Below are 25,325 nucleotides of genomic sequence, written 5' to 3' on the forward strand. Positions count from 1 at the left end.
GACTCTGAGATGGTGAGAAATAAGATTCTCTGGTCTGATGAGACCAAGATAGAACCTTTTGGCCTTAATTCTAAGCGGTATGTGTGGAGACAATCAGGCACTGCACATCACTTGTCCAATACAGTCCCCACAGTGAAGCATGGCAGTGGCAGCATCATGCTGTGGGGGTGTTTCTCAGCTGCAGGGACAGGACGACTGGTTGCAATTGAGGGAAAGATGAATGCGGCCAAGTACAGGGATATCCTGGACAAAAACCTTCTCCAGAGTGCTAAGGACCTCAGACTTGGCCGAAGGTTTACCTTCCAACAAGACAATGACCCTAAGCACACAGCTAAAATAACGAAGGAGTGGCTTCACAACAACTCTGTGACTGTTCTTGAATGGCCCAGCCAGAGCCCTGACTTAAACCCAATTGAGCATCTCTGGAGAGACCTAAAAATGGCTGTCCACCAACGTTTACCATCCAACCTGACAGAACTGGAGAGGATCTGCAAGGAGGAATGGCAGAGGATCCCCAAATCCAGGTGTGAAAAACTTGTTGCATCTTTCCCAAGAAGACTCATGGCTGTATTAGCTCAAAAGGGTGCTTCTACTAAATACTGAGCAAAGGGTCTGAATACTTAGGACCATGTGATATTTCAGTTTTTCTTTTTTAATAAATCTGCAACAATTTAAAAAATTCTTTTTTTTTTGTCTGTCAATATGGGGTGCTGTGTGTACATTAATAAATAAAAAAAAATATTTTAAATGATTTTAGCAAATGGCTGCAATATAACAGAGTGAAAAATTGAAGGGGGTCTGAATACTTTCCGTACCCACTGTATATATATATGTAAACACTGTGATCAAAAATGTCTTTTTTAAGGATTGTTGCTAAGAAAAAGGCAAATCAAATTACAAGTACATTTTTCAACCAAAGTGAGACCACTTCCATCTTCGAAAGGAAATTGAAAAAATAAAAATGTAAATAAAAAGACAAGCATGCAGGAGGAAGAGGGATGGGGAGATAGGTGTGGCTCAAATTAACAAGCTTTGTACTGCTTTTGGTTTTCGAGGGACTTTACTTTTATTGATTCTATTCATTTCAAAGAAAGCAGCCTCCTCTACTGATGGCCATTCATCTTAGCAGCAAGGAACAACAGATCCGTTTTTCATAGTTCAGCAGAATTTTTTAACACGGGCACAGAAAAAATTGAGACCACAGCACAATTTTTGTTTCACTCATTTGTCAATGTATGGGTGTGTGTCTGTGAAGAATAATAATAATAATAATATACCTTTGAATGTATCTTTTCTTTTCTTAAAACTGAAGTTAGGGATGGTAGTTCTGTTTCTCATTAATGAAGGGCCTCTTCCTTGCTTTACGGGACTTCAGTCCTGCTTCTAGAAGCCTGATATGATCCTGTCCTAGCAGTTCACTTCAAACCTGCACTTAATGTTTCCCATTCCTTTTGAAGGTCACTTGATGTCATCCTACGATTCATGAGAAACTGTCATAAGTTAACAGTCATCTCTGGCATTAGAAAGTCCCTCCTGCCCTTTACCTGGCTGGTTTCTGGTCGTTCCCAGTGTCTCCTGCTTCACCTTGTTCTTATGTACTGCTGTCTTAGAAATTTTTAACCTGGAAGCAACCTGCTGCCTTCTGCCAGGGTTTAAAAATGCATTTTTGTTTAAAAATAGAGCGGTCTCTTAATTTTTCCATGGCTGTAATACAGAATAATTATACTTTATTAAATATTAAACAGCAAATAGTTTTGAGATATTTCTCCGAATGTGTGGATCAAAACAGGAAGCCATCATAGCAGTGGTAGTCAAAACTCGTGTGGAGCCTGAGGCAAGCCAGACTGCCCAGAGGGTGGTGTGCAAAGTCGACACCCCAAAGATATCGCCCTCGCCAACTGCCCATTTTGCCCGTGCCAAGATCTGCCACGGCCCTTGCCACCATGTGTTCCCAAAAAGGGAAAATAAAAACGTTAGTCTGGGGGGAAATGCCTGTTTACTTGGCAACCAGCCACTACAGTATAATGATTACCACAAAATAACCCTGAAATGTTACCACCCCTATTTAAATAAAACAAAACTCACATTTCAAAGATATGTAGTGGAGCTTGAGTAAGGATGCACTAACGCAAAAAAAAAAAAAACATTTAAAATTCCCAGTTTTGGGAAACACAAACATTACCACCCACATGAGTGTTCCACGGATTGAAGAAATTTACCCACGTTCAAAGACATCCCCATATCCTTTATACCACCCTGGAGAAACCAAGCTGAGGCAGGACATGTACTGAGTAAATTGGTAATTATTTATGCCTTATCACTTATGCCTCACCTCAGAACAGATACCTTTCCTGTCCTTTGACATGCAGCAAATGAAATAACATGCAAATGTTATTTTAACATTTGGCAATACATGGGTAATGCAAATTAACACTGCGAGAAGGTGTTTGTGTCAAGAATACAAAATGTCCATATCATGCAAATATCCTCTGGTGTACTTTCATTGGTCTTCCCAAGTGTCACCATTGGAATGGTATTTTTACCCAAGACACCCTGCACAGAATGCCAGCCTATCACTGGCCACACTCATCCATCCACACACAGTCGTGTAATCATACCTTTTTGGGGACCGCTCATTCATTTCTATGGGAAAAATGCTAATGCTATGACAACGTTAACCTCTACCCAGCCCTAGCCATAAGTAACCAAACAAAATATGAGTTTTTGCATTTTTTGTTTTTTCATTGCAGCCACTAATTCTTATAAAATAGGGTTTTCCCATATGGCAAAAAACGGGTATTCATCACGTTGTGGGGACATTTGGTCCCCACAAGGTAAGGTATACCTGTCATTTTCCAACACGGAACCAGATGAGGGGAGTCGTGGATATGCACAAAAGGGATTTATTCGTGGGATAGCACACTTCAGAACACACGAAACGTTAATGACAGAACTAGGGAAACAAATGGAAACGCGGACTAAATACACTGGACTAATGACAACAATCAGAAACAGCAGTTAAACACTGGGAATCCACATGAGGTTAACGAGGGGGGCGTGGCACAGGAGGATCGGCACGATCGGGGTGTGACAATACCTGGACCATACATACACACACACCATTTAGAGATACCAGTTAGGCTAATTTTAATGATTATTCCTTTAATGGATTATCTAATATAGGTTTAAAAATCAGTTCAAAGTTTACCTCCGCTACTTTTGTATAAGCCTTGCATGCGTTCTCCGAGACAATTATAATAATTTTCATTGTTGCTGTTTAAATCACTCCCAGACGGGTTTGTGAAAAATTTAAGTCGAACTCCATTTTGTTTTATAAATACCCAAATAATTATTACAACAAAATAATACAAAATACTTAATTTCTTGTCCCAGTAATCCTGATCTTGTTGTATCTGTTCTTCCAACTAGATCACAGTTAAATCTTTTATTTTTTTACTTCGTTTATCCTTATTCTCTTAACTTTTTTCAAGACAGCGTTTGTATAGTGTTTCAGAGTCAGGCTATTTGCATAACGAGTCGACAAGGATAGTATTTAAAGTCCCAACCCAAAGTACCAAAGTACCAGAAAAGCACCCCAGTTTGTCCCTTTTAGTACAGGAACTTTTTGTAAGCAACCGGTCAATGGAAAAGAGAAAGTACCGAAAGTACCGTACCCTAAGTACCGTACCTGTTGCAGTGGAAAAGCCCCCTAACATGGTGCCGTTTTTAAGTTCTAAACCACCCCATAATGATGACGACAATGCAGGCATCACGCAATCACATTTTAGTTGTGTAGGTGTGTGTTTATATATTGTCCTCTCCAGTCACCATGACAGGTAAGATAAAGCGTTCAAAAGTGTGGGCTCACTTTAGGAAATGTTATACTTATGGAAGTAAATTAATGACTAAAGTGGTTGATGCAAAAAAGCATGTTGAATTACACTAATCGAATTAAAATGCACTGCATTTAATAATGCTTGAATAAAAACGTATTGCATTCAGTAAAGCTTAAATATTTGGGGGCTGTAATTTAATGTCAATGTTCTTTTAAACATTGAATATTTCAGTTGAAAATATTTCAGTTGCAATTTCGGTGGTAAAATAATCAATACAAAAGTATTCAGCTCCACAATTCAATCCCAAAATACACAGTTTATAAAGTTCATTTTTATAATTCAGTAATATGAATTCAGCTCATTCATATTTGCCTCAAAATTAATTTCAAAATCGATAAAATCTTAACGATACCCATCCCAGCTGACAGGCAGCAAACCTGGCCAAAGGGGTATGTGCAGTTTGGGACAACACATTCTGTCTGGGACCATTTTCCATGCTCACCTAGTTAATAATGTTTGATTTTCGTTCACTCTGTCCTGTTGTCATGACAACATGCTGTATCTTTCTGAACCTTCTTTGTATGTGTATGTGTGTGTGTGTGTTAAAGACAGTGAAGACCAACTTATCCAATTGTGTATTGTGGACGGAGTTGCTGTATTTTTAAGGTTACTTCAGCACTAGTGATGTAGTGGTATCATGCAAGATACCCATTCTGGAGGCAGTGAGTGGCTCAGTGGGCTAAGCCTCTGTGCCTGTGATCAGAAGGTTGCTGGTTTGTGCCCGGCCTTGGCATATCTACAGGTCCTTAAGTAAGGCCTTTAACCCCTGGCTCCCTGGGCACAGTAAGCTTGCTCACACCTACAGAGAACAATCTGGGGCAGGTATAAAGAGAGTTTCCCCATTTGGATCAATAAAGTATCAACTATTATAAAAAAGAATTTTATAATAAATATATTATCAAAAAGAAACCTGCACATTTGCAGGATGAGAACCTGGTGAAACCTACAGTATGATTTCGCTGAGAAATTTGTTTAATCAGAGTGGAGGGAAACTTTTCTGTTGATTGCGATAATAGCCTGTAAATACATTTTAGGTAGCTAAAGAGGCTGCAGAGTTTAATCTTATCCTGGCTTTTAACCTTCCTCCTCTCATGTGTAAATAAGGCTTGTTTGATCATAAGTTGGTGTACAGTATATCCTATGCAAATGTTATCATTTCATTGATGGAAATGGATCAAAATAAAACATACATTCTAATGTACATAACTACACTCTGAATCTGCTGACCCAAACGTATACAAATTAAAAAATAATAAATATATTTCAATAACCAGAGCAGAATTGGAACTGAATGCTTATTTGGTTTCTGTATTTATAATCTGTTATTACTTTTATTTTTTCTTCCCAGGAATTCACAATGACTGTGAAAGTATGATCTGGTCATATGATGTTTTTGGTCAGTTTTGTTCCATGGTCGGTTTTGTCCATAGGTATAATTTTCTGTCTTTCCTGAGTAAACATTGTAGGTTTGTAGTAGGTGGGATGGTGAACCATAAAATAGGGATGAGAGGAAGGAGTGGGTATTGAGTGGAAATGGCTTTCCCTTTAACGGCAAAGAGAAACAAAGCCTAAATGACTTTTTCCTTCATTGTAGTAAATGTTTAAGAAATATCTGAATAGGAACATACAAGCTGGCAGCATCTCACCGCACACAAATTTTCAGGAGCTGCAGCGTCTCATGCACTTGTTTGCAGACACACGCTTGTAATTTCAGTCAGGGTTCCCTTTGCCCTTAAGCAAGAAGGTTGCTACCATGACGACTGACGTGATGGAACCCAGAACATGCACAAGCTTCCCAAGTGCCAGGACACACATCAAGTTTTTTTTTAATTTTTGTTAAGCTGCCAGGTGTCCTAAGCTTAAAACCCTGGGCAGTGTGCGAGCTGGAATACCTCTCTATGCAGTGAATGCAGGATCCAGGTGTGCGCCATCTGCAGTGCATTCATATTGGTTTATCAGGCAGATGCTTTTGTCCAAAGTGATGTACAAGACAGATAACACCCTATATGGACATAAGTACTGGGACACACCTCTTAATAACTGAATTCAGGTGTTTCGTTCAGACCCATTGCCACAGGTGTATAAAAGCAGGCACCAAGCCATGCAGTCAGGTTAGCAAACATTTTTGAAAAGAATGGCTTATTCTGAAGACCTCAGTGAAGTGTGGCAGTGTCATAGGATGTCACCTTTGCAATAAGTCAGTTCATGAAATTTTGTCCCTGTTACATATTCCACGGTCAACTGTAGGTGGTATTATTGCAAAGTGGAAGCATTTAGGAACAACAGAAACTCAGCCACAATGTGGCAAACCAAGTCAAGTAACAGCAAGGGGTCATTGAATGCTATGGTGCATAGCACGTAAAAGTCGCCAATGGACTGACTCGATAACTGCAGAGTTCCAGACTTCCTCTGGCATTAACCCCAACACAAAAACTGTGCACTGGGAGCATCATGGAATGGGCTTCAGTGGCCGAGCAGCTGCATGCAAGCCTCACATCATCAAGTGCAATGCCAAGCTTCGGATGGAGTGGTGTAAAGCACGCCATCACTGAACTCTAGAAAAGTGAAAATGTGTTCTGAGGAGTGACAAATCATTCTACTCTGGCAGTCTGATGGACGAGTCTGGGTTTGGCGGTTGCCAGGAGAGCATGACTTGCCTTAACGTTGTGCCATCTGTAAAGTTTGATGAGAGAGGGACAATGATATGGGGTTATCTATCAGGGGTTGGCCTAGGTCTCTTAATTCCACTGAAAGGAACTCTTACTATTTCAGTATAAAGACATTTGTGATAATTCTATGCTTCCAACTTTGTGGGAACAGTTTGGGGAAGGCCCTTTTTCTGTTCCAGCATGACTGTGCCCCATTGCACAAAGCAAGGTCCATAAAGACATTGTTGGGTGAGTTTGGTGTGGAAGAACTGAACTGGCCTGCACAGAGCCCTGATCTCAACCCCATCAAGCACCTTTGGGATGAACTAGAATGGAGATTCTTCTTGTTCAACATCAGTGCCTGACCTCACAAATACTCTTCTGGGTGAATGGGCAAAAAATTCCCACAGACACACTCCAAAATCTTGTAGAAAGCCTTCCTAGAAGAGTGGCAGCTGTTATAACTGCAAAGGGGGGGCAACTCCATATTGATGCCTATAGATTTAGAATGGGATGTCATAAAGTTCCTGTAGGTGTAATGGGCAGGTGTCCCAGTACTTTTGTCTATATAATGCATATCTCAAGCACGCAGTAATCAAGGACCCAAATTAGGTTCAAGTGCTGCTAGCTTCCGTTCAGTGACCAGTAAGCCAAAGATAGTTGTGTATGAATTGATTAACTGCAGAGATCAAGGGAAAAGTAACATTTTAAAAGAGATTTGTTGTTTTACAATTGATAACAAATTCAATTTCTTTTATTTGTCAGCATTTTAATGGCAATTCCAGTATGCACCTTGGTATGTTTTTGTTTTATCATGCTAGATGTTCTTTTCTATATGCAAAATGTTTGAATATACATATTTTCCAATGGTTGTGCTAAACAGTATTTGAACTTTTTAAGGCTACCTGAAATTTCTGCCTGTTTTTATTCTTTTTTTTAATCTAGGCATATGCACCATTATCTGCTCCTAAAATTTTTCAGAAAGGGTGACTTCTATATCTATTTACATGAATAATATCGGGATCAAACTTCCAGCAGTAGTAGTATTGTATGTGACTGGTGTTCCCACTGACCATGTGCTGAAACATCAGCTTCATTCATCCTGACAGGCTGCAAAGGCATGTGGGAAATCGTTGCCTGCTGGCCCTCAGCCAGGGTGGGGGAGGTGGTCACCATCTCCTGTCCCAAATATTTCAGTTACTTCAGCGACCATCACAAAGGTAAATATGCCTTTAATACTAAAACAGTTGTTAAAAGAAGCAAGTGTGACACTGATTCAATATTAGCCATCAGCAGAAACAATTAAATATTTGTATATTATCTAAAAGAAGTTTAAGAATGATGAAATATTATCCATAAGTAAACATGGGACAGTCATTAAATATTTATCTATAAATTACTGTTCTAGAAATTCTTTGAAAATGTTACAAGTTTATCATTGCAAAATATATACATACTGCATATTTAAGGTCTAAGTCCAAAGAAAATTTAGAAGAAAAAATTCACAGATTAATTGATTGTATTTTTCTGTCTTATTTCTTGCATGTCTTCATAACTTTGAATTTATAAATGTGCTGTTAATGAAAATACTTTTGCCTGTTAAACTTGCTTAATTGCCTTGTTACAAGTAATTTGCGTTTACCGGCATGAAGAATAATATGTTCTGGGGTACTCCTAAGTGCCGTGCGTCTTGATGAAGGCATTGCAGAATGTTTTATTTAACATCATTGGGCATCAGTATGAGGTGAGTGGTATTTTTTTCCCCAGAAGTTTCTCCAGAGAATGAGTTTTGTGCTGTGCTGTCTGGAAACTTAACTAATCAGCTTTTTAAAAAGGATTTTGAAATACGGCAGTGCCTTTTGCAGAGTTCAGGGAACTGGAGTGAAATCGGTATGCGTTGTGTATTGGCCTAAAGCTATAAATCACGTGTGGATTGGCCTCTCCTGCTCACCCTCCCTACATATGTTACCATATTTTGAACTTTTTACCTCAGAACTGTTTAGGACCAGTGTGTGAACACTATTCATGACTGTAAAATAACGACAAGAGGGTTCCCATAGTATGACTGTTCCATTAAAACGGGGATGTTTTCAAACAGACAAATATTTATTTTCCTATTTGAATATCTTGTATGTAGAGCAGCTGAACATTGGCAAACGGGTTTTTTTGGCCATGACAATGGAGAGTGCTAGAGAAGGTACAATTTAACATATCACTTTGAATTCATTTTGTTCAGAGGGACTGCCACTGGTGTGAGGCTCCAATTCTACCCAATATGCCATTGTACCCCTCAGTACTGCCCACCCCAGCAGCTACAGCAGCATTGTGTTAATTTTGCTAAGTTTTCAGGACACTGACACTTTTTTTGTAGATGGCAGCCAGCACAGGACTCCCAAATCTCCCACTTTACCAAAATCAAACAGGTATGTCTTATTTTGCGAGGAGCCTTTGGGAATCTGCCAGAGAAGAGGTAACGTTCAGCAGCCTGCAAAGGCTACCGGGGGGGGGGGGGGGGGTAGTGGGGATGATGGATTATAGCGACTGAGCAGTTCAGCAAATGGCAGCAGAAACTCCTCTGTCAGCTTTTTGGCTGGTCAGGTATAGGAATCAAACCTTGTTCATTTCCCCAGGAGTAAATAGTGACTTGCTCTAGCCCTTAGCCATGTGGCTCAGCATGTTATGGTGCTGCGCCTATGATTGGAACGTCGTCTGTTACTCCAGGGACTGGCTGATTCTGCTCCCTAAAAAGAAGGACCTACTTTGGATAAAACATCTGCTAAATAAATAAAAATGTAAAATCCAACACTGAACTTGATAGGGTAGCCCTTTCAAACACCATAATTTTTCTGGTGGTCTTGCTGAAAGGCAGTGTTATTGCAATGGAAATTTGTCAACTTTCAAACCACCCCAGTTTAATCAGGAAACCCTTATGATGAACATGTCTGACTCGGACCAAAATATTTGGTCTTGCTCTCTGTTTCAGCCAGGAGGCCCTCTTTGTAGCTGTCGTTTATTCATTGGATGTTTAGGTATGAAACCGACCGTGCTCTTCTGGGGAAACCACCGTACAGCGAATTTACACCCCTGGTGATATGAACCAGCTGCTGAATCCCAGGAAATTGCACTGCGTTCCGAGTCTGGATGGATATGCAGAGGCAGCTAGCTGTGTCCATTTCTGGGGAGAGGAGGATAAGACGAGACAACCCAGTCAGGAACTTTATGCCATTTGTGGAACAAAACTCAAACAAAAACAATGGTGACTTGCCCTTTAAATCAGCAGACCATGGAAAGATGTCAAAACAGGCGCTGAAATGCCCTGGTAACACAAACTAACAGTCGCCTGTGGTAGGTACTTTTCATATAGCTGGAAGCAGCTTCGTTACCTCATCTTCCATCTGATTTTTCTCTGTGCTTAGTCTGTGATGAAAAACTCAAAAGGAATTTGTCAGCGAATCCGTCTAAATTTGGCCACTTGCCATATTGGCTCTCATGCTACAAACTACTGACAAAACGCAACCACGTGCTGCTGAGAAAAAGCATGAAACAGAAGAGAAGATGGATAAGCTGAAAGTAGGAAGGTTTGACATGACTCGTGGACAAAAGATTTTTTCTTTATATTGTCATCACTACATCCCAGGTAAAACTGAATTCTTAAGAAATGGGAACCAAAAACCTAACAACCAACGTCATCAATTGCCACCAACAGTACATGGCTGCAGAACCGGACAAAACAGGCCCTGTAACATAGTGTTGTGATGAAGGTTTTTACATCACGCAGCTGGCCTGGCCAAAGAATTCAATTATTTTTTTAGTATTTTAGTATTAGCATGAAGGACAGCTAGTTCTATGACTATGTTTGTCTGTCTGCCTTTGAAAAGCTCAAATACAACCTTTAAAAAAGATTTGGATATACTTCCAACTGTTTTCAGTTTGCATGAAAGTATTTGAAGGTATTTTTTTCTTAATTGTTCACCACTGCGTTCTAAATGATGCTGCAAACATTACCTGGGCACAGCTTCATAATCCTTGTTTTAACTAATACAATCCAAGCAAGCAATTCAAATAATAATTAAAAAAATAGAAACCTACTTCCTGTATCTGGTTGTGCACCGGTGTAGAAAATTGAATGGATATCAATGACTGAAACATTTTTGTCTAATATTACTGATGCCCAGTGCTGGTCTAAGCCCAGGAGGTGCCCAAGGGAAATGTCGGCTTGGCCGGTGATGCTGCACAGAATCCCAGGATTGACAGCTAAAATCAAAAGATTTAGTTAGCAGCTCACGGGGAAGCTGATGGAGAGCAATGGCAGGGAAATTATTACTTGGTTCATTTCGTTTAAAATTGCATCCAGAGGGAAGTATAAATATGATTTAAAAAAATATTGTGAAATTGCAATATTAGTTTTGTTTTATTGAAGGTTAATATCTTAAAATGAAGATTTCCAGTTAAGTGCACTTTCAGTGGTTGTCAGGCTTCTGATTTTAGAGCCACTTGCTAAATAGGCTTTAGATTTACAGTGTGGATGTCAGGATCCTCCAAATTCCATTACATAAAGCTAATGTCCACTTTCATTTTGGGGGGGGGGGTGACAGGGCTATCTAGGAAGTAGGATAAAATGGTTGCAAATAATATAATACATTTTTTAAAAAGAGATAAATTGGATGTGAATGTACAGAGAAATGCAATGCAGAAACACACACACACACACACAGAGGTTTGTAATTATATCTTTGTGGGGACTCTCCATTTATTTCTATGGGGAAAACACTAATCCCCTCATAACGACCTTAACCCCTACCCAGCCCAAACCTTGACCATAAGTAGCCAAACAAAATTTGAGACTTGGCATTTTTGATTGCATTCACAGATCTTTGTGGGGATCTGAAAATAACAGGTTTTTATCACATTGTGGAGGGACATTTGGTCCCCCACAATGTAATAAACCTAATACACACACACACACACACACACACACACAACCCATTTATAACATTAATAATGTTCTGTAGTGGTTGCAATACATGGTATTTGGTATTTTTCAAATTTACAATCATGAGAATGGCCGCAAAAACAAATCAGGCATTTTTTTTTGTCTTTTTAAAGAGGTCAGATCATATGGCATCAACGTACCAGCAGTCAAAACGGTGATTTATTTTTTTCGTTCATTAAACTATGGCCACCTGTCCGATGGACAACTTTTATTGTCACATGCCCTGCCCATCAGGCACTTGCAGTACTGATTACCGATAGCTGTTAATCTTTGAACTCTGCAAATCTGGTTAAAACTGATATCAGTGAAATTACTTCTTGAGATCTCGTGAATGTGTGTGGCAGCCACATCACATAACATGGGCAGTGAGATATCGGAAAAGTGGTGCTTTGATGGGAGACTGTAACAAGGTTCTAAGTGGTGAAAGAGCCAACAAAATCTGTCATCCTCCAGTATGGACCATGGCTGATCATCCAATGCAGTCATCTCTGTTATTTTACTAGTTATGGTGCTGCTAACTTTGAAAAATGACTGTGGCATAGAATGAGTGTGGCATGGAATGGATCACTGAATAGTGGCAACCTGGTAATAATTCCCTTTGAATAATAGTGTCACTTGTAGAGCTAGCAATAAAGTACAAACATACTGTAGGTCTATCCATCTTCTAAGACTGTCTCTCCAGTACAGGGTGGTGGTGGGCCTGTAGCATGGAGGAAGCACAGAGGGGCAAGGAGATATCATGCCAGGAGTGGCATGGTTGGTAGGACCTTGGCCTTACAACCTCAGAATTAGGGGATGGAATCCCAACTCCACTGTATGCTTATGTGTGTTTGTTTGCATGCTCACTCTCTGTTGCACAGTTTCTTTCAGGTATCCTGATTTTCTTCTTCAGTAAAAAGACTAGTTCATGTCTCTAAAATTGCTCCTAAAGTATTACTGAATCCCATCCTGGCCAGGTTGTGGACAGGGACAGCCCCTTACGTTTCATGTATTCCAATACTATTTTATGTCCTTCATAAGTTGCAAAATAAAACAACTGTCCTGATATAGCAAAAGCACCCACATTTTACAAATGGCTGTTTTCTCAATATCCACAACGGTAGATTAAATAAATTGACCAGTGGCTGGGCTACTTACGTATGGTATGAATAGTACAATTCAATGATGGTTCAACTATTTAGCTTAAACACAGCAATTCCACAGATAATCATATATTATTTATTTTAAATATGCAGATACTATGTTGGTGTATTCCCAGGGGTCTTGGGAGTTACCTGTGAGTGAGAGTCGGGTATTTAGAGATCAGGTAATCATCCTTCAGTAGTGCAGTGGTGACACTGGAAATTTTTGATTGGGATTGCTAAGGTGGAACTTGAGTACGACTTGCAGCCATGGTATTTAGGCTCTGAGTAATAGGGAAAGGTCCATAAATCAAAACCGTATACTCAATTCAGTATTTTGGTTGCCTCAATGTGTGTGTGGGGTGTTGAAGGAGGAGTTGCACTCACTGCTGCCTAGTTCAGGATTACGATATCAGTAGGCTGGTCGTGGCTGCTGGGGAAGACAGTGCTGGGCCCTGTTCCTAAGCTGCTGTTCCACTGACTTCCAGAAGTACCTGATCATTATCATCAGGGTTGGAGGAAACAGTAAGGGCTGTACTCTCTCTCAAACGTTCACACACAGAGTAGGTCAGAGTGCTAAAAAGGAAAGAACTGTACCTGAATTGCTGTGGTTAACTGAGACGCCCTGGTTCTCTCTAGACTGCCAGTGGGACAGGGAAATGCCCTCTTCAAGGCTGGCCTCACTCAGGTGGGGTTGAGCCTGCGAGGGGGCAGAGTCGGAGGGGTCCGAGGGCTGCGGGGCTGCATGCATGCAGGCGTGGGCCTCGGGGGCAGCGTGGACCAGCAGTAGCAGCCAGGCCTGCACCGCCAACACCACTGCCTGCTCCCTATCTTCCCAGGCGGAGGACAAGCCAAGCGCCATATTGCCATAAAGGTAGAATGTGAGCCAGGTGGCCCACAACAGGCAGGAGCTGAGGCAGGTGGCGAGCAGCCAAGCAGCGTTGCATCGCCACTGCGGCTGCACCCCAGACAGGCTGCAGGCTGCACCAGCCAGTGCCACTAGCAGCAGGAGCAGCACGTAGGTGCAGATCAACCCCAAGTCCAGTGAATTGTACTTGCAAGCCGCAAGGTCCTCAGGCATCACATTCAGCAGCAGCCATGCAGGAGCCACCAGAGCCAAAAGGGCCGCCAACCCTGCCAGGGCCCTGCCACTGGGGCTAAGGGCACCCTGCACCAACCGCTGCAGTCGCACACCCTGCGACACCAGGCATCCGAAGCACATGGCGAGCAGCGTGCCCCAGGTGGTGCGGCGCGCAATACAAAGACGCTTTTCACGCTTGATGAGGTAAGCAAAGCTGAGGCCACAGAGCCCGAGGATGCCGGCGAGGAGCAGAAGCAGTGGCGCCACCCCGCTGCGCCGGTCGGGCGCTGTGATGCGGCGCAGACAGAACAGCAGCACGAGGGCCAGGATCATCGATGCCAGGGCTGCCCCACTCGCCACCGTCATCACTGCCACGTCCCACACCACATCCAGGTCACAAAAGGCCACGTAGGGCCTCTTCAAGAAGGTGCCGCAGTCACGAGGAGGAGCTTCATCCACAGCGAAGCCGCTGCCCACCAGAGAGAGGATGAGGAAACCACAAAGGACTGCAATCACTAACACAGAGAAAGAGAGAACAGGATAATTTTATGGGTGGCTAAGGCATTAATTCATTAAAAACAGTGTGTAGGACCCATTACAGGCCACAAACTGCCTGTCCAGACATGCAAGTAACAGACTCCAAGTGTATGAGACTGTGTTTATTTTTCAGGATAAACTCAGCACAGTTAATTTGAAGGAGCTGCTTTGGACAAAATGTAAAATGTTGAGGGCTAAAGGACTCCTTCCACAAGCACTGTATGTTGTAAATAAATGATGAAAACAAAGGCATGATATGGCAGTAACAACCACAGATTTGCAAGTGAAAACTAACGACTAAAAGCTGTGAGACCACTGTAAGGATTAGGAGAATTCAATTTCTGATTTTGCAGAAGTTAGAATTAGTTTAAAAAGTGCTGTTTAATAAGCTGTATCTAGATGAGAGGAGTCAAGGTACCAGCCAGCCACTGTTTTTGTGTCTGTGTGTAAGCATTATAAAATCTGACCTGCCAATAAATAGGTCTAAGTACGCAAGCACGTCAGTATTGTAGACGGGGGTGGGGAATGACGAGTTTAACCGTCGGCTGTTTGGCGGGTTATGGGTATCTTGTTTTCTTTTTCGAAGAAAAATAACCTAAATGGCCCGCATGATCTGAAGACCTCGTAGCCGGTTATTTGAGCTTAAGCTCTCTGGTCTAAACGAAGTACAGACGCGGCATTACCTCGATCGTCCGTATCAGTCGTTTTCACCACGTGCCTGTGCTCCTATTCAGTTAGACTTTGAAAAACTCCGATATAACCTTTGGATAAAACCCGAATATAATTTCGACTATAAATAATAACGTCTTTTCGGTTTGCATTAAAGTATTTTAAAATGTTTTTTTTTTCTCGTAATAGTGTATTTCTTGTGATGCTCCAAAAGTTACCCCCCCACCCCCTTTCCGGTTTCACGGTCCATATCGTAACGAATACTATCCAAGCAAACAAATTAAAAACAAAATACTATCGAAACCTACTTGTTGTAGTTAAGGGTGCACCGATGTGAAAAAGTTGGCGAATACTGTTGACTGAAATACTTTTTGTCTAATATTACCGACGTCCCGTGCTGGTCTAAGCTCAGGTGGCGCCCAGGCGAACGTCGGCTAAGCCGGTGATGCTGCGCTGAATCCCGGGTTTGGGAGCTAAAATCAAAAGATTCACTTAGCATCTCACGGGGAAGCTGATAGGAAACATTCTTATTTTAATTTCGCCTTAAAATTGCCAGATGGAGACAGAAATAAGATGAGTATATCGCGCTTTGAAATATAGACTTAGGCCGTATGCAAATACCTTAATATGATTATCTTTACGGTTATTAAGTGCACTTTTAGTGATTGTCAGGCTTCTGTTTTAGAGCCATTCGCCAAATAGGCTTTAAATTCACAGGGTTCCCCAAATTACATTAGGCAAAACAAGCGGGGCTGGGGGGTCGGGGGGTATGTAGGAAATAGGTTAAAATGGTTATTAAAATAATGTAACGTAATATATTCAAAATTACCACTGACATTTCAGTCTATCAGTTGTTTTGGGAATTTTCTCATGAAAAGAAAACCCCCTATGAACCCATATGAATGAAAAATATGTTGATATGGTGGGAAAATCTGTGCCCATTTAACGTTAAATTAAACGTATGTCAACAATTAACTTATTCTTATTGTGATCTCACTGCTTTTAGTTATTAGTTTTAGCTTGTAAATGTGATAATAATCTGATAATGTTTAGGCAGGCAGCGCTGTTTACAAAAAATTACTGCTTAATAAGCTGCATCTAAACCAGGGGTGTCAAGGTATCAGCTTGCAATGTGTTTTTAAATCATTATTAAATTTGACCTGCTGGTTCCTAAATAAACAGGCCTAAGTAAATAAGCAGGTAAGTATAGTGTCTCCCCTCCCTGGTCTGCAAGTTTTACCTTTGGCTGTTTGCAGGTTTGTGCGTATCTTGTTTTTTTCTATTTTGTCTAAAAATTTAAGTGGCCCGCATGAACTATTGGACCAGGGCATTGGACATTCAGGAGGGGCTCCAAGCAGAGCCGCAGTTCCCTGGGGAGGTGTTTTGGGCGTGTCCAACCCGGGAGGAGGCCCCGGGCAGACGCAGGACATGCTGTATCTCTCGGCTGGCCTAGGAACGCCTTGGTATTCCCCCTGAGGAGCTGGAGGAGGTGGCTGGTGAGAGGGAGGTCTGGGCATCCCTGCCTAGATTGCTGCCCCCGTGACGCAACCGTGGATATGCGAAAGAGAATGAAATGGAAGGAATAATTATATTAAAAACAATAGGGTTTCAGCACCACGTGCTTGGACCCCTAATAACTGTCAGGATCAGTGCTCGTATGGCCCTGTCCCTTGTGTCTTCTGCCTGTTTGGCCAGCAGTTCTTCCTGACCATCCCGTCTAGTTTTACCCTAACATGTTTCCTCACTCACCAGGCTGCTCTGTGGCTTAATGGGCTAAGTGGTTGGCCATCATCCAGCTTTCCTGTTTTGTTGTGGGTTCGAGGATGGCCAGTGGCCAGTCTCAACAAGTTGTGTTTTAACATTTATTTTGTGTTTTCTTAGGTTATCATAGCACCCTGTTCTATGTGTGTAGTGTGTTTTCCTAATTTTAGTTTTCCTTGGTCTTTGGACCTCTCTGTACCTTATGATTGATTGTGCCACCTATTTCTTGTTGATTCAAGTCCTTAGTAATCGGTTACGGTTCTCACCTTGTCTGTCACCTAGTCCTCTTATCAGTGTATGTGCCTGCCTTTGATCTGTTCCAACAGTTGGTCATTATGTTGGCACAGGGTGTTAGTTCCTGTGTTACTTAGTGTTCTGCTTCTTGCTCGGTCCCCACATTTCTTAGTTGTAGTGTTAGTGTTAGTTTTTTTTGTCGTTTATTTTAGTTGGTTTTTGTTTTACCCATTTTGTTTTTGTCCCTTTGCAGTCCCCATATTTTCTGGTTCTCCCTTTGTGTTCTATTGAGTTAATAAAACTATGTGTATCGCCTGTCTGATCCCCATGCTCCGCTGTAACTACAATAACATTATTATTATTTTTGTTTTTGTTTGTTTGTTTGTTTGTTTGTTTATTATTTCCTCCTGCAGTAAAAAGCCTAATTGGTGTTTCTAAATTTGCCCCAAAAGTATTCTTGAGAATACAAGTTTGCATCCCATTGTATTCCAGCCTAGTGTCCTCTGCTGGGATAAATTCCAGGTCTCTGTGACCCTGACCAGCATAAGCAGTTAGAAGATGGATGGATTACTGTTTGCCCACTCAGTAGCCAGTTTATTCAGCACAACTAACTCCTACTGTATCGGACCCAGATGTGTTTTAGAAGACTTTCCTCGCCATTTTTCTTTAACTATTGGCCGTGCTGTTAGCTTTAACAGGTCTAGTCTTTCTGCTTTGATTTCTCTCATTAAGCTGTTTTTACCCACATGACCATGACTCTTCTTTGTTCAACACCCTTTTTGTAGAAGCAGTTCATCTTTATCGACAATGAAAGTGATGGGCAGGACACAGAATAAATTACAGAAATGATAAATGTACTATCTAAAAATGCAAAAGAAAAATAAGATCAGAAAAAATGGGTGGGTTGTGAAATGTGAAATATGGATGTGGGGGAGTGATTATGGTTTGCACAAAGGAATAAATGAGTAAACATTGTTTGAGCCAAGCTTGGCTGGAATGGAAGAGGATGTCCATGGGCACTGTGGCTTTAAAGGCCTGTTTACAGTAGCTGCAGAAGCTGGCAGGCATGGTGACCGCTGATGGTCCACTGAGTTGAACAAAAAAGACAAGTTCAGACTTGCGTGCAATCTTGGGGCAATGGGAACTGTTCACGGGTAATTAATTCGTTAATTTCAAAGCTGTGCGTGTGGCCGGGGGGGCTGCAATATGTGTGAGTGTGTGACAGAAGGTTCCAGAATTGTTGAACGCCAAAAAACGAACAAAAAAAGGTTCATTTTATTTTTCCATTGTTTCTCAAATGGTCTGAGCTGGTTTGTTACCAGAGCAGTCCGACAACCTAAGGACATTCAAAAGCAGAATTTTAGGAAGAAAGCCTTCATCTAGGCATTCCCAGTTTCTTAAAGTGCTTGTGGGGTAGTTGGCTGTGGCAAATGCAACAGGTGGGAAAACCAAATGAGCCGGCATAACAAATGATAAATAAGCTTTCAATGTTCCAGTCCTCAGCCACAAACAGACCAGGGAGGAACTGGATCATCATCATGCAGCTTGTTGACCATACAGTATGTACACTTTGCAACCTCTTAAATCACCTGTTAAGACAGCAGAAGATGGTATCTCACTGAAAGTCAATCAGACTGAGTCTGTTTTTCTTATCTGAGAGTACTAGCAAGGAGACACGCACAGATCATTAGTGTTGGAATTGGATATCTGAAGGTCAGTAGTTCAGTGTCTGAAAACAGAAGGGAGGGAGCTGGTTCTCTACATTTCTCAAAGTTGTTCGTTCAAATCTGTTCTGTGTAGGGTTGCAAAATTCCCGGAATTTTCAAAGATGGAAACTTTCCATGGGAATTAACGGGAATTAATGGGAATAAACGGGAATTAACGGGAATTTATGGGAATAAACTGGGAATTTTCAAAATTGAAGGTTGGCTCTTCTTAGGGAACTTAAATATAGTTGAGCAAAGTATATTTTAGCATAATATTGACAAAAACAAACAAATGCAATTCAAATACACTTGAATATCCATGCCATTCCTTAATCACATGTACAGAGCACATGCTTGCTGCATGGCTATTGAGACCACCTACTGGCACTGTGCATGCCTCCATCACATGTACACATGGACCACACTTTTGAGCCTGAAGGACAAAGAGTATTGAAGGCACACATTTGAGCCTGTGGACTTAACAAGTGAGGTAAGTTTTGATGATATTATGGGAAAATATATTCATTAAATGTTTAAATTGTGAATATCACATAAAATGTATTAATCTGGTAGATAGCAATCTGATAAGATGCTAAATAAAATGCTAGCATCTGTTAGATGCTAAATAAGCCATAGCTAGTATAACATAAAGAAGATGCTAGCTTCCTCATTTGGCTGTTTTGTTTTGAAGATCATTCCAGGGGCTCGTTCTTCGTACGTCGCTAACTCAGTTAACCTTTTGAATGGGACTTTGTGGAGATTTTTGGACAGGGGGCATTTTTGAATGAGCGGGGTTAGGGGATGGTAATATTGAACTCAACATTTCTGTTTTTATTCATCCATGAAACAAGTTATTGAAACGTGTTCTATTCTACTGTACTTACAAATAAATCTGTTGAAAACATTTTGCATGGAGGTTTTCTTATGATTTCTGTTTATATTTATGCTTGGAAATAATATATTCCCAGTTAGTTCTCCTAAATTCCCATTAATTTCCATAATTCCCATTATTTCCATGGAAAGTTTCCAATATGGAATATTTCCAAAATTCCCAAGCTTAACTTACCATGGAAATTTACCGGAAACTTTCCGGAAATTTACCGGAAATTTTCCGCCCCTTTGCAACCCTAGTTCTGTGTAGGAATCTCATTACAATTATTCTCACTGGACAGAGGAAAATAAACCCTAATAGGTTCATTTTGATCTTAACGGCTGCTCTTTGTTTGGTTTCCTGAATTTGCTTCTAGTAATTTCTCTGAAGATTTGTTAGTGTCATGCCCCGCTCGTCCTTTCCTCCCGTGTGCCACGCCCCCTCATCTATCCCATATGGAATCCCCATGTTTACCAGCTGTTTTCTGTTGATGTCATTACTCTTACGTATTTAACTCTGCATTAAGTTTGTTTCCCCAGTCCGGTCATTGTAATGTGGTTTCGCGTTTGTTGCCTATTCCTTGTTGATCCATACCGATTAAACCCCGTATTCCCCGATTCTCTGTCTCCCTGCTCCTGCTTCCCCGGTCCATGCGTGACAGTTAGACTGGTAAAGCTAATATAGTATAGCTGTGGCAGGCCTTGTGTCAGGTGATAGCTTAGAAAGAAGCAGGAATTCAGTTTGTGTCAAATGCCACAGATTATGTAATCACCATAGGATGATGCCCTTTTCTGTCTCTGATAGACTCTAAGTCAAGCCGTGAACCTGGACTGGATGGATGTATGGATGAAACAACTGTGTTTTACTCTGTTGATTACAAATAAACCGAACTGCAATTAGGCTATAGCCTCCATGGTGGACTCAGCAATGTAGTGAAACCTAGACTGATCTTCCATATCATTAAACCTGCCTAATATTGTGTAGATCCTCCTCATGCTGCCAAAAACAGCTCTGATCTGTTGAGGCATGGACTCCACAAGACCTCAAACGGTGTCCTGTTGTATGTGGCATCAAGACATTAGCAGCAGATCCTTTAAGACTTGTAAGTTGCAAGGTGAGGCTTCCAGGGGTGGGACTTGTATGTACAGCACATCCCACAGATACTTGATCAGTTTTTGGAGGCCAAATCAACAATTTCTGAACATTTTTTTCCAGTGTGGCAGGGCACATTATCCTGCTGAAAGAGGCCACTGCCATTGGGGAATACTGTACCTGTTGCCATGAAGAGGTGTACAACAATGTTTAAGTAGGTGGTGTGTGTCAAAGTAACATCCATATGTATGCCAGGACCCAAGGTTTCCCAGCAGAACAGCCCAGAGCATCACACCAGGCCACCTTCTATTGCTCCATGGTCCAGTTCTAATACTCGTGCCCAGTGTAGGCACATTTGGTGGTGGACAGAGGTCAGTATGGATACTCTATTTGTCTGTGGCTACACAGCCCTGCGCGCAGCTGCAACCTATCATAGCCAGCATGAACTTTTTCAGCAATTTATGCCACCGTAGCTCTTTTGTGGGAGCGGACCAGACAGATTAGCCGTTGCTCCTCATGCACATTAGTGAGTGTTAGGTGCCCATGACCCCACTGTCAGTCCACCGGTTGCCCTTCCTTGGACCTCTTTTTGTAGGTACTGACCACTGCATACCGGAAACACCATAAGATCTGCCGTTTTGGAGCTGCTCTGACCCAGTTGTCCAGCTGTCGTAATTTGGCCCTTGTCAAAGTCGTTCAGATCTTTATGCTTGCCAATTTTTCTTGCTTCCAACTCAACAACTTCAACAACTGACTGTACACTTACCTAATATATAATGGTACCCTTGACAGGTGCCATTATAACAAGATAATCAATGTTATTCAATTCACCTATCAGCGGTTTTAACATTATGACTGATCTATGCATCTCTGGGCAAAAAGAAATTAATCTTGAAATACATACATACTGGACAAAACTCATATACTTACTCACACATAAAATGGGTCATTTAAAGATGTCATTTAGCCTCTGCATGGCTTTGGACTATGGAGGAGATTGTAGCTGTGGCACAAGAATTTCGCTGTGCTCTTTGGAACACAGGCAACTTTAATTCTTGAAACTGAGTACCTGGAGGAGCTCCAGGCTCACGGAACACAGTCGTCGATGGTTGGTTGTGGGAGATGGATGGAAAGGGAATGATCATTGTACTGTAGGAGGAAGGTGGAGTATTGGAACCCATGTAGCTCCTGGAAGAACATGCAAACTCCACACATACAAAGGTGGGCTGGGAATCCAACCGCTAACTTGTCTTTTATTGTTTTTATTAATTTTTTCCCTTTTAGGTAATCTCTCAAAGGTTTGCAGAGCTGAAGGCTGGACAGAAATGGACCCCATCACCATAGTCCGGAACTGTGGTTACAATAGTAGCAGTGATGATGTAAGTATGCCAGTCGGTATGTACCATATGGTATGGTCTCAAGGTATGGACATAACTTCACATTTGTGTTTTCTTCCATTTTATCTGATGCCAACACTTAACATTTAACACTCAACATATATATTAACATTTAATACATGAAGTACATGGAACTGAGATTATATGGCATGATATCATTTTTTCTGGTCTGATCCCCATACTGATATTAAACATTTTAGTATCTGCCAATACAGATACCAATCCAATATTATCAACTATCAAATATTAAGCATTAAATGAAGTATTTGTATCAATACATTTCAGTTAACATGACAAACTATCTTCATTTAGCATTTTAATGGAAATAAGTATGGTAAGTATAGAAAAATATAATGGTCACATTGCTCAAACGAAAGCTATGCTACTACGCTATGGGACAAAATACATGGCCAACCTGTTTTACACGAGTCTGCTATTTTGTTTTATTTAGTAACAATTTTCACAAATATGAACAGAAATATTTCTTAAAGTGCAAATTGTGCAATCTGTTGCCAAATTAAAGAAATCAATCATAAAAATATATCTGTATACCCCAACTACTCATTTCTAGTCAGAAGTCTCCAGTACACAATATACAATGGAACACAGGTGAAACTTCGAAGTCGTGAATCTTTAGAAAGAAAACACATGTGAAGACATCTATTTTGTATAAATGTTACGGTGTTCGGTTACGGACGGGCTTGATGAAGGATGGTTCACAAGGATGGGACTTTATTAAACTAAAAAAACACAAAAAAACAAAAACAAAGCAGGCAAAAGATAAAAACTAAGAAAGGGGGCAATACAGGAACAGCCTCACTAGAACAGATGCAAACACAGGGCAACAACAGCTACAAAAACACAACGACCAACTAAGGAACAAGGGCAAGGGCAGGCACATAAATACACAGATAACAAGTGTAAAACAAGGGACAGATGTGGGCCAGTTACAAGCAAATTCTAGGACTGGGAACAACAAGACACAGGCAAGGGTCATAATCATGGACACAAACACTAGGAAAGGGTTGACCAACGACACCAACTGGCCAGGCAGGGGCTAATCCTGACAGTGTTCAGGAATCAGGACTAGCCTTACATACATTGCACTCTGCAGTTATGCTTTTTTTTTCTTCAGCTTACAGTACAGTAAGCCCTTCACATTCACAAGGACAAGGGGTGGAAACTCCCCGCATAGCCGTCTGCTTACCTGGGATGGATTTCCCTAAAGCAGGGTTATTCAACTCACGGTCCTTGAGGTCCGAGCACTGCTGGTTTTCCAGCCTTCCTTTACCTGTCAGTCAGGTGTGAAGCCTCTGACCAATCAGAATCAGTAATTATTAAACAACTACCTGGGAGAACTGAAAACATGGCCTGGATTTGGAATCGAGGTCCAGAGTTGAAGAACCCTGCCCTAAAGCTTTGTAATGCTAGGTAGTTCATTTATCTAGCACTTATGATCAATTGTTAATTAACAAGTGTTTCTCGAATCGCTTCATAAGTAAAGTAGTTTGTAATCTTGCTCAGAAATTTGCAAGCGCTCAGACCCACTCATGATTTTCTATATCCTTCTTTATTTGAACTTTTGCCTGCTGTGCTGTCACAGAGACACAGAGATCACCCAAAAATAGATCATAAAAACACATTGGAACTCTATTTTGGACATCGTAATGATGAAATAATAATAAGGGATCAATGTTGCCATATAAAAGCCTATAATGTAGGCTGTAAATTAGTGCAAAGGAGCTCACTGTTTTAAAATTCCATCAACCCCACAAAAATTTACGCCAGTAAAAAGGCCCCATCACATATGCCACCCTGTTTGAACATCTGTCAGTGTTATTCAAAATGAAAAAATGCCACATTTGAAATGTCACCTATAGAATAAATAATTTAACTCTCATTTTGTGTACCTTGGTGGAAGGGCACTTCAGCCGTACAAGTAACCCTATCACAACCCTATCCATCTGACAACTCATGGGCACAAAAAAAGCTACTGCAGAATCCTCACAAATGCAAACACACATACAGTTGAATATTCAAAACTAATAAATATTTGAATATACATCTGCCATTTAGAAAGTAAATCTGTTATATAATTATTAATTTTTTGCTAGATTAAATTACATTCCTGTGTTGTGAGACTGCATTGAGTTTCTTTGAAATTAAATTAATTAAAATATTCTTCCTCTTATTCAAATTCAATTCGACAATCTTACAGGGTGTGGCCAATTCAAATACCAGTTCACGAATTGAATACCTTAATACCTTCTACTTAACTTTGGGAAAGACTACTTGGGGCATCATTTTATGGTACCTAATGATGCACATTATAACCCAAGTGAGAAGGCAGTTTTCTCCATTAAATTCTTCCTAATGAATGCTCTGATCCACATGTCACATAGAGCTGCCCATTAAAATGGCATAATAGGGAAGTCCAGAGGTTTTTGGGGGGGTGGGTCATGAGCAGAGAATCATGAAGAACCATCTCTGTCAAAAGAGTGAACGAGCTGTCATGTGGTCACCCATTTAAATTTGGCTTGTTCCTACATTATTGCACCAAATTAAATATGCATGGATGGGTGTTGAAAAAGTCTCAGCAGAAACATGAAGAAATGTGGACAATGGGCCTGTCGGGAAGTTAAACTATAAACTGTTTGAATTCAACACCAGAATGACAACCAGAGAGCCAATTTACATAAGAAAAGAACTTCACATTATGCTGTTCTGATTGCTTGTTTTAATTTGCTTGAATTATGGTTTGGTGCCGTGGCTCAGTGTGTACTGTTGCCTCCACCTACACGGTTTGGAGCTCTGCTCAGTGTTTGTGAAGTTATGGGTTTTTCTCCTGCTGTCCAAAGACATGCCATTAGGCTGACTTGTAATCTTTAAATTGCCCATAGAGTATAACTGTGTGTGAGCGTGTGTCCTGCAGTGTATAGGAATCCCATGCCGGGTGTGCCCCATCCTCCTGCAATGTGTGGCCTGGGATATTATTATTATTGTTGTTATTTATTATTATTGTTAATAACAAATTATTCTCACAATTGTTTTGTAAATGATAAAGAGTGAGAAAAGTGATGCTTTGACAGGTGAGCTTTGACTTACCATACAGGTAGCTGTGATACACAGACAATCTCATTTTTGATCCATTAATGAAGGTGGAAATTATCAAATAGATTTAGTACAATTTCAACTACGCCAGCATATCCCAAGTGTTGAACTAAGTACGTGTTGAACGTTGCTATATAATATGGGCCTAAAGATTAAACTATGACATTTTATGTAGTGCAGTGGCATAACTTGGACTGTTTTATGGTGG

At 40.9% G+C, this 25,325-nt stretch overlaps 2 protein-coding genes across 7 annotated transcripts in view; one reads left to right on the forward strand and one right to left on the reverse strand.

Annotated features, from left to right (window-relative positions):
* LOC111837862 (vasoactive intestinal polypeptide receptor-like) overlaps positions 1–25,325 on the forward strand; it is a 61,591-nt gene that overhangs the window by 17,454 nt on the left and 18,812 nt on the right. For both annotated transcript variants that reach the window (XR_011991707.1, XM_023800281.2), the window contains exons 3-4: positions 7,654–7,764; positions 21,894–21,988. Coding sequence is in view for 1 of the 2 variants with exons in the window: in XM_023800281.2 (XP_023656049.2) it covers positions 7,654–7,764; positions 21,894–21,988 (206 nt within the window). In the remaining variant the exon portion in view is untranslated. The remainder of the gene's footprint in view (positions 1–7,653; positions 7,765–21,893; positions 21,989–25,325) is intronic.
* LOC111837863 (G-protein coupled receptor family C group 5 member B-like) lies at positions 7,862–15,404 on the reverse strand. Of its 5 annotated transcripts, none has more exons than XM_023800285.2 (4): positions 15,254–15,403; positions 13,256–14,254; positions 13,046–13,152; positions 9,580–9,719 (listed from the first exon to the last, which is right to left on the reverse strand). In XM_023800285.2, coding segments are annotated over exons 1-3 (1,101 nt in total). In that variant the 5' UTR covers positions 15,255–15,403; the 3' UTR covers positions 9,580–9,719; positions 13,046–13,051. The 5 variants fall into 5 exon arrangements, with proteins under 5 accessions (XP_072568228.1, XP_072568224.1, XP_023656051.2 ...); XM_023800286.2 differs by lacking the exon at positions 9,580–9,719 and adding an exon at positions 12,924–12,942 and having other exon boundaries at positions 15,254–15,404; XM_072712127.1 differs by lacking the exons at positions 13,046–13,152; positions 15,254–15,403 and adding an exon at positions 14,960–15,037 and having other exon boundaries at positions 7,862–9,719.

This window comes from Paramormyrops kingsleyae, chromosome 1 (assembly GCF_048594095.1).
Source record: "Paramormyrops kingsleyae isolate MSU_618 chromosome 1, PKINGS_0.4, whole genome shotgun sequence".
NCBI classification, from domain to species: domain Eukaryota; kingdom Metazoa; phylum Chordata; class Actinopteri; order Osteoglossiformes; family Mormyridae; genus Paramormyrops; species Paramormyrops kingsleyae.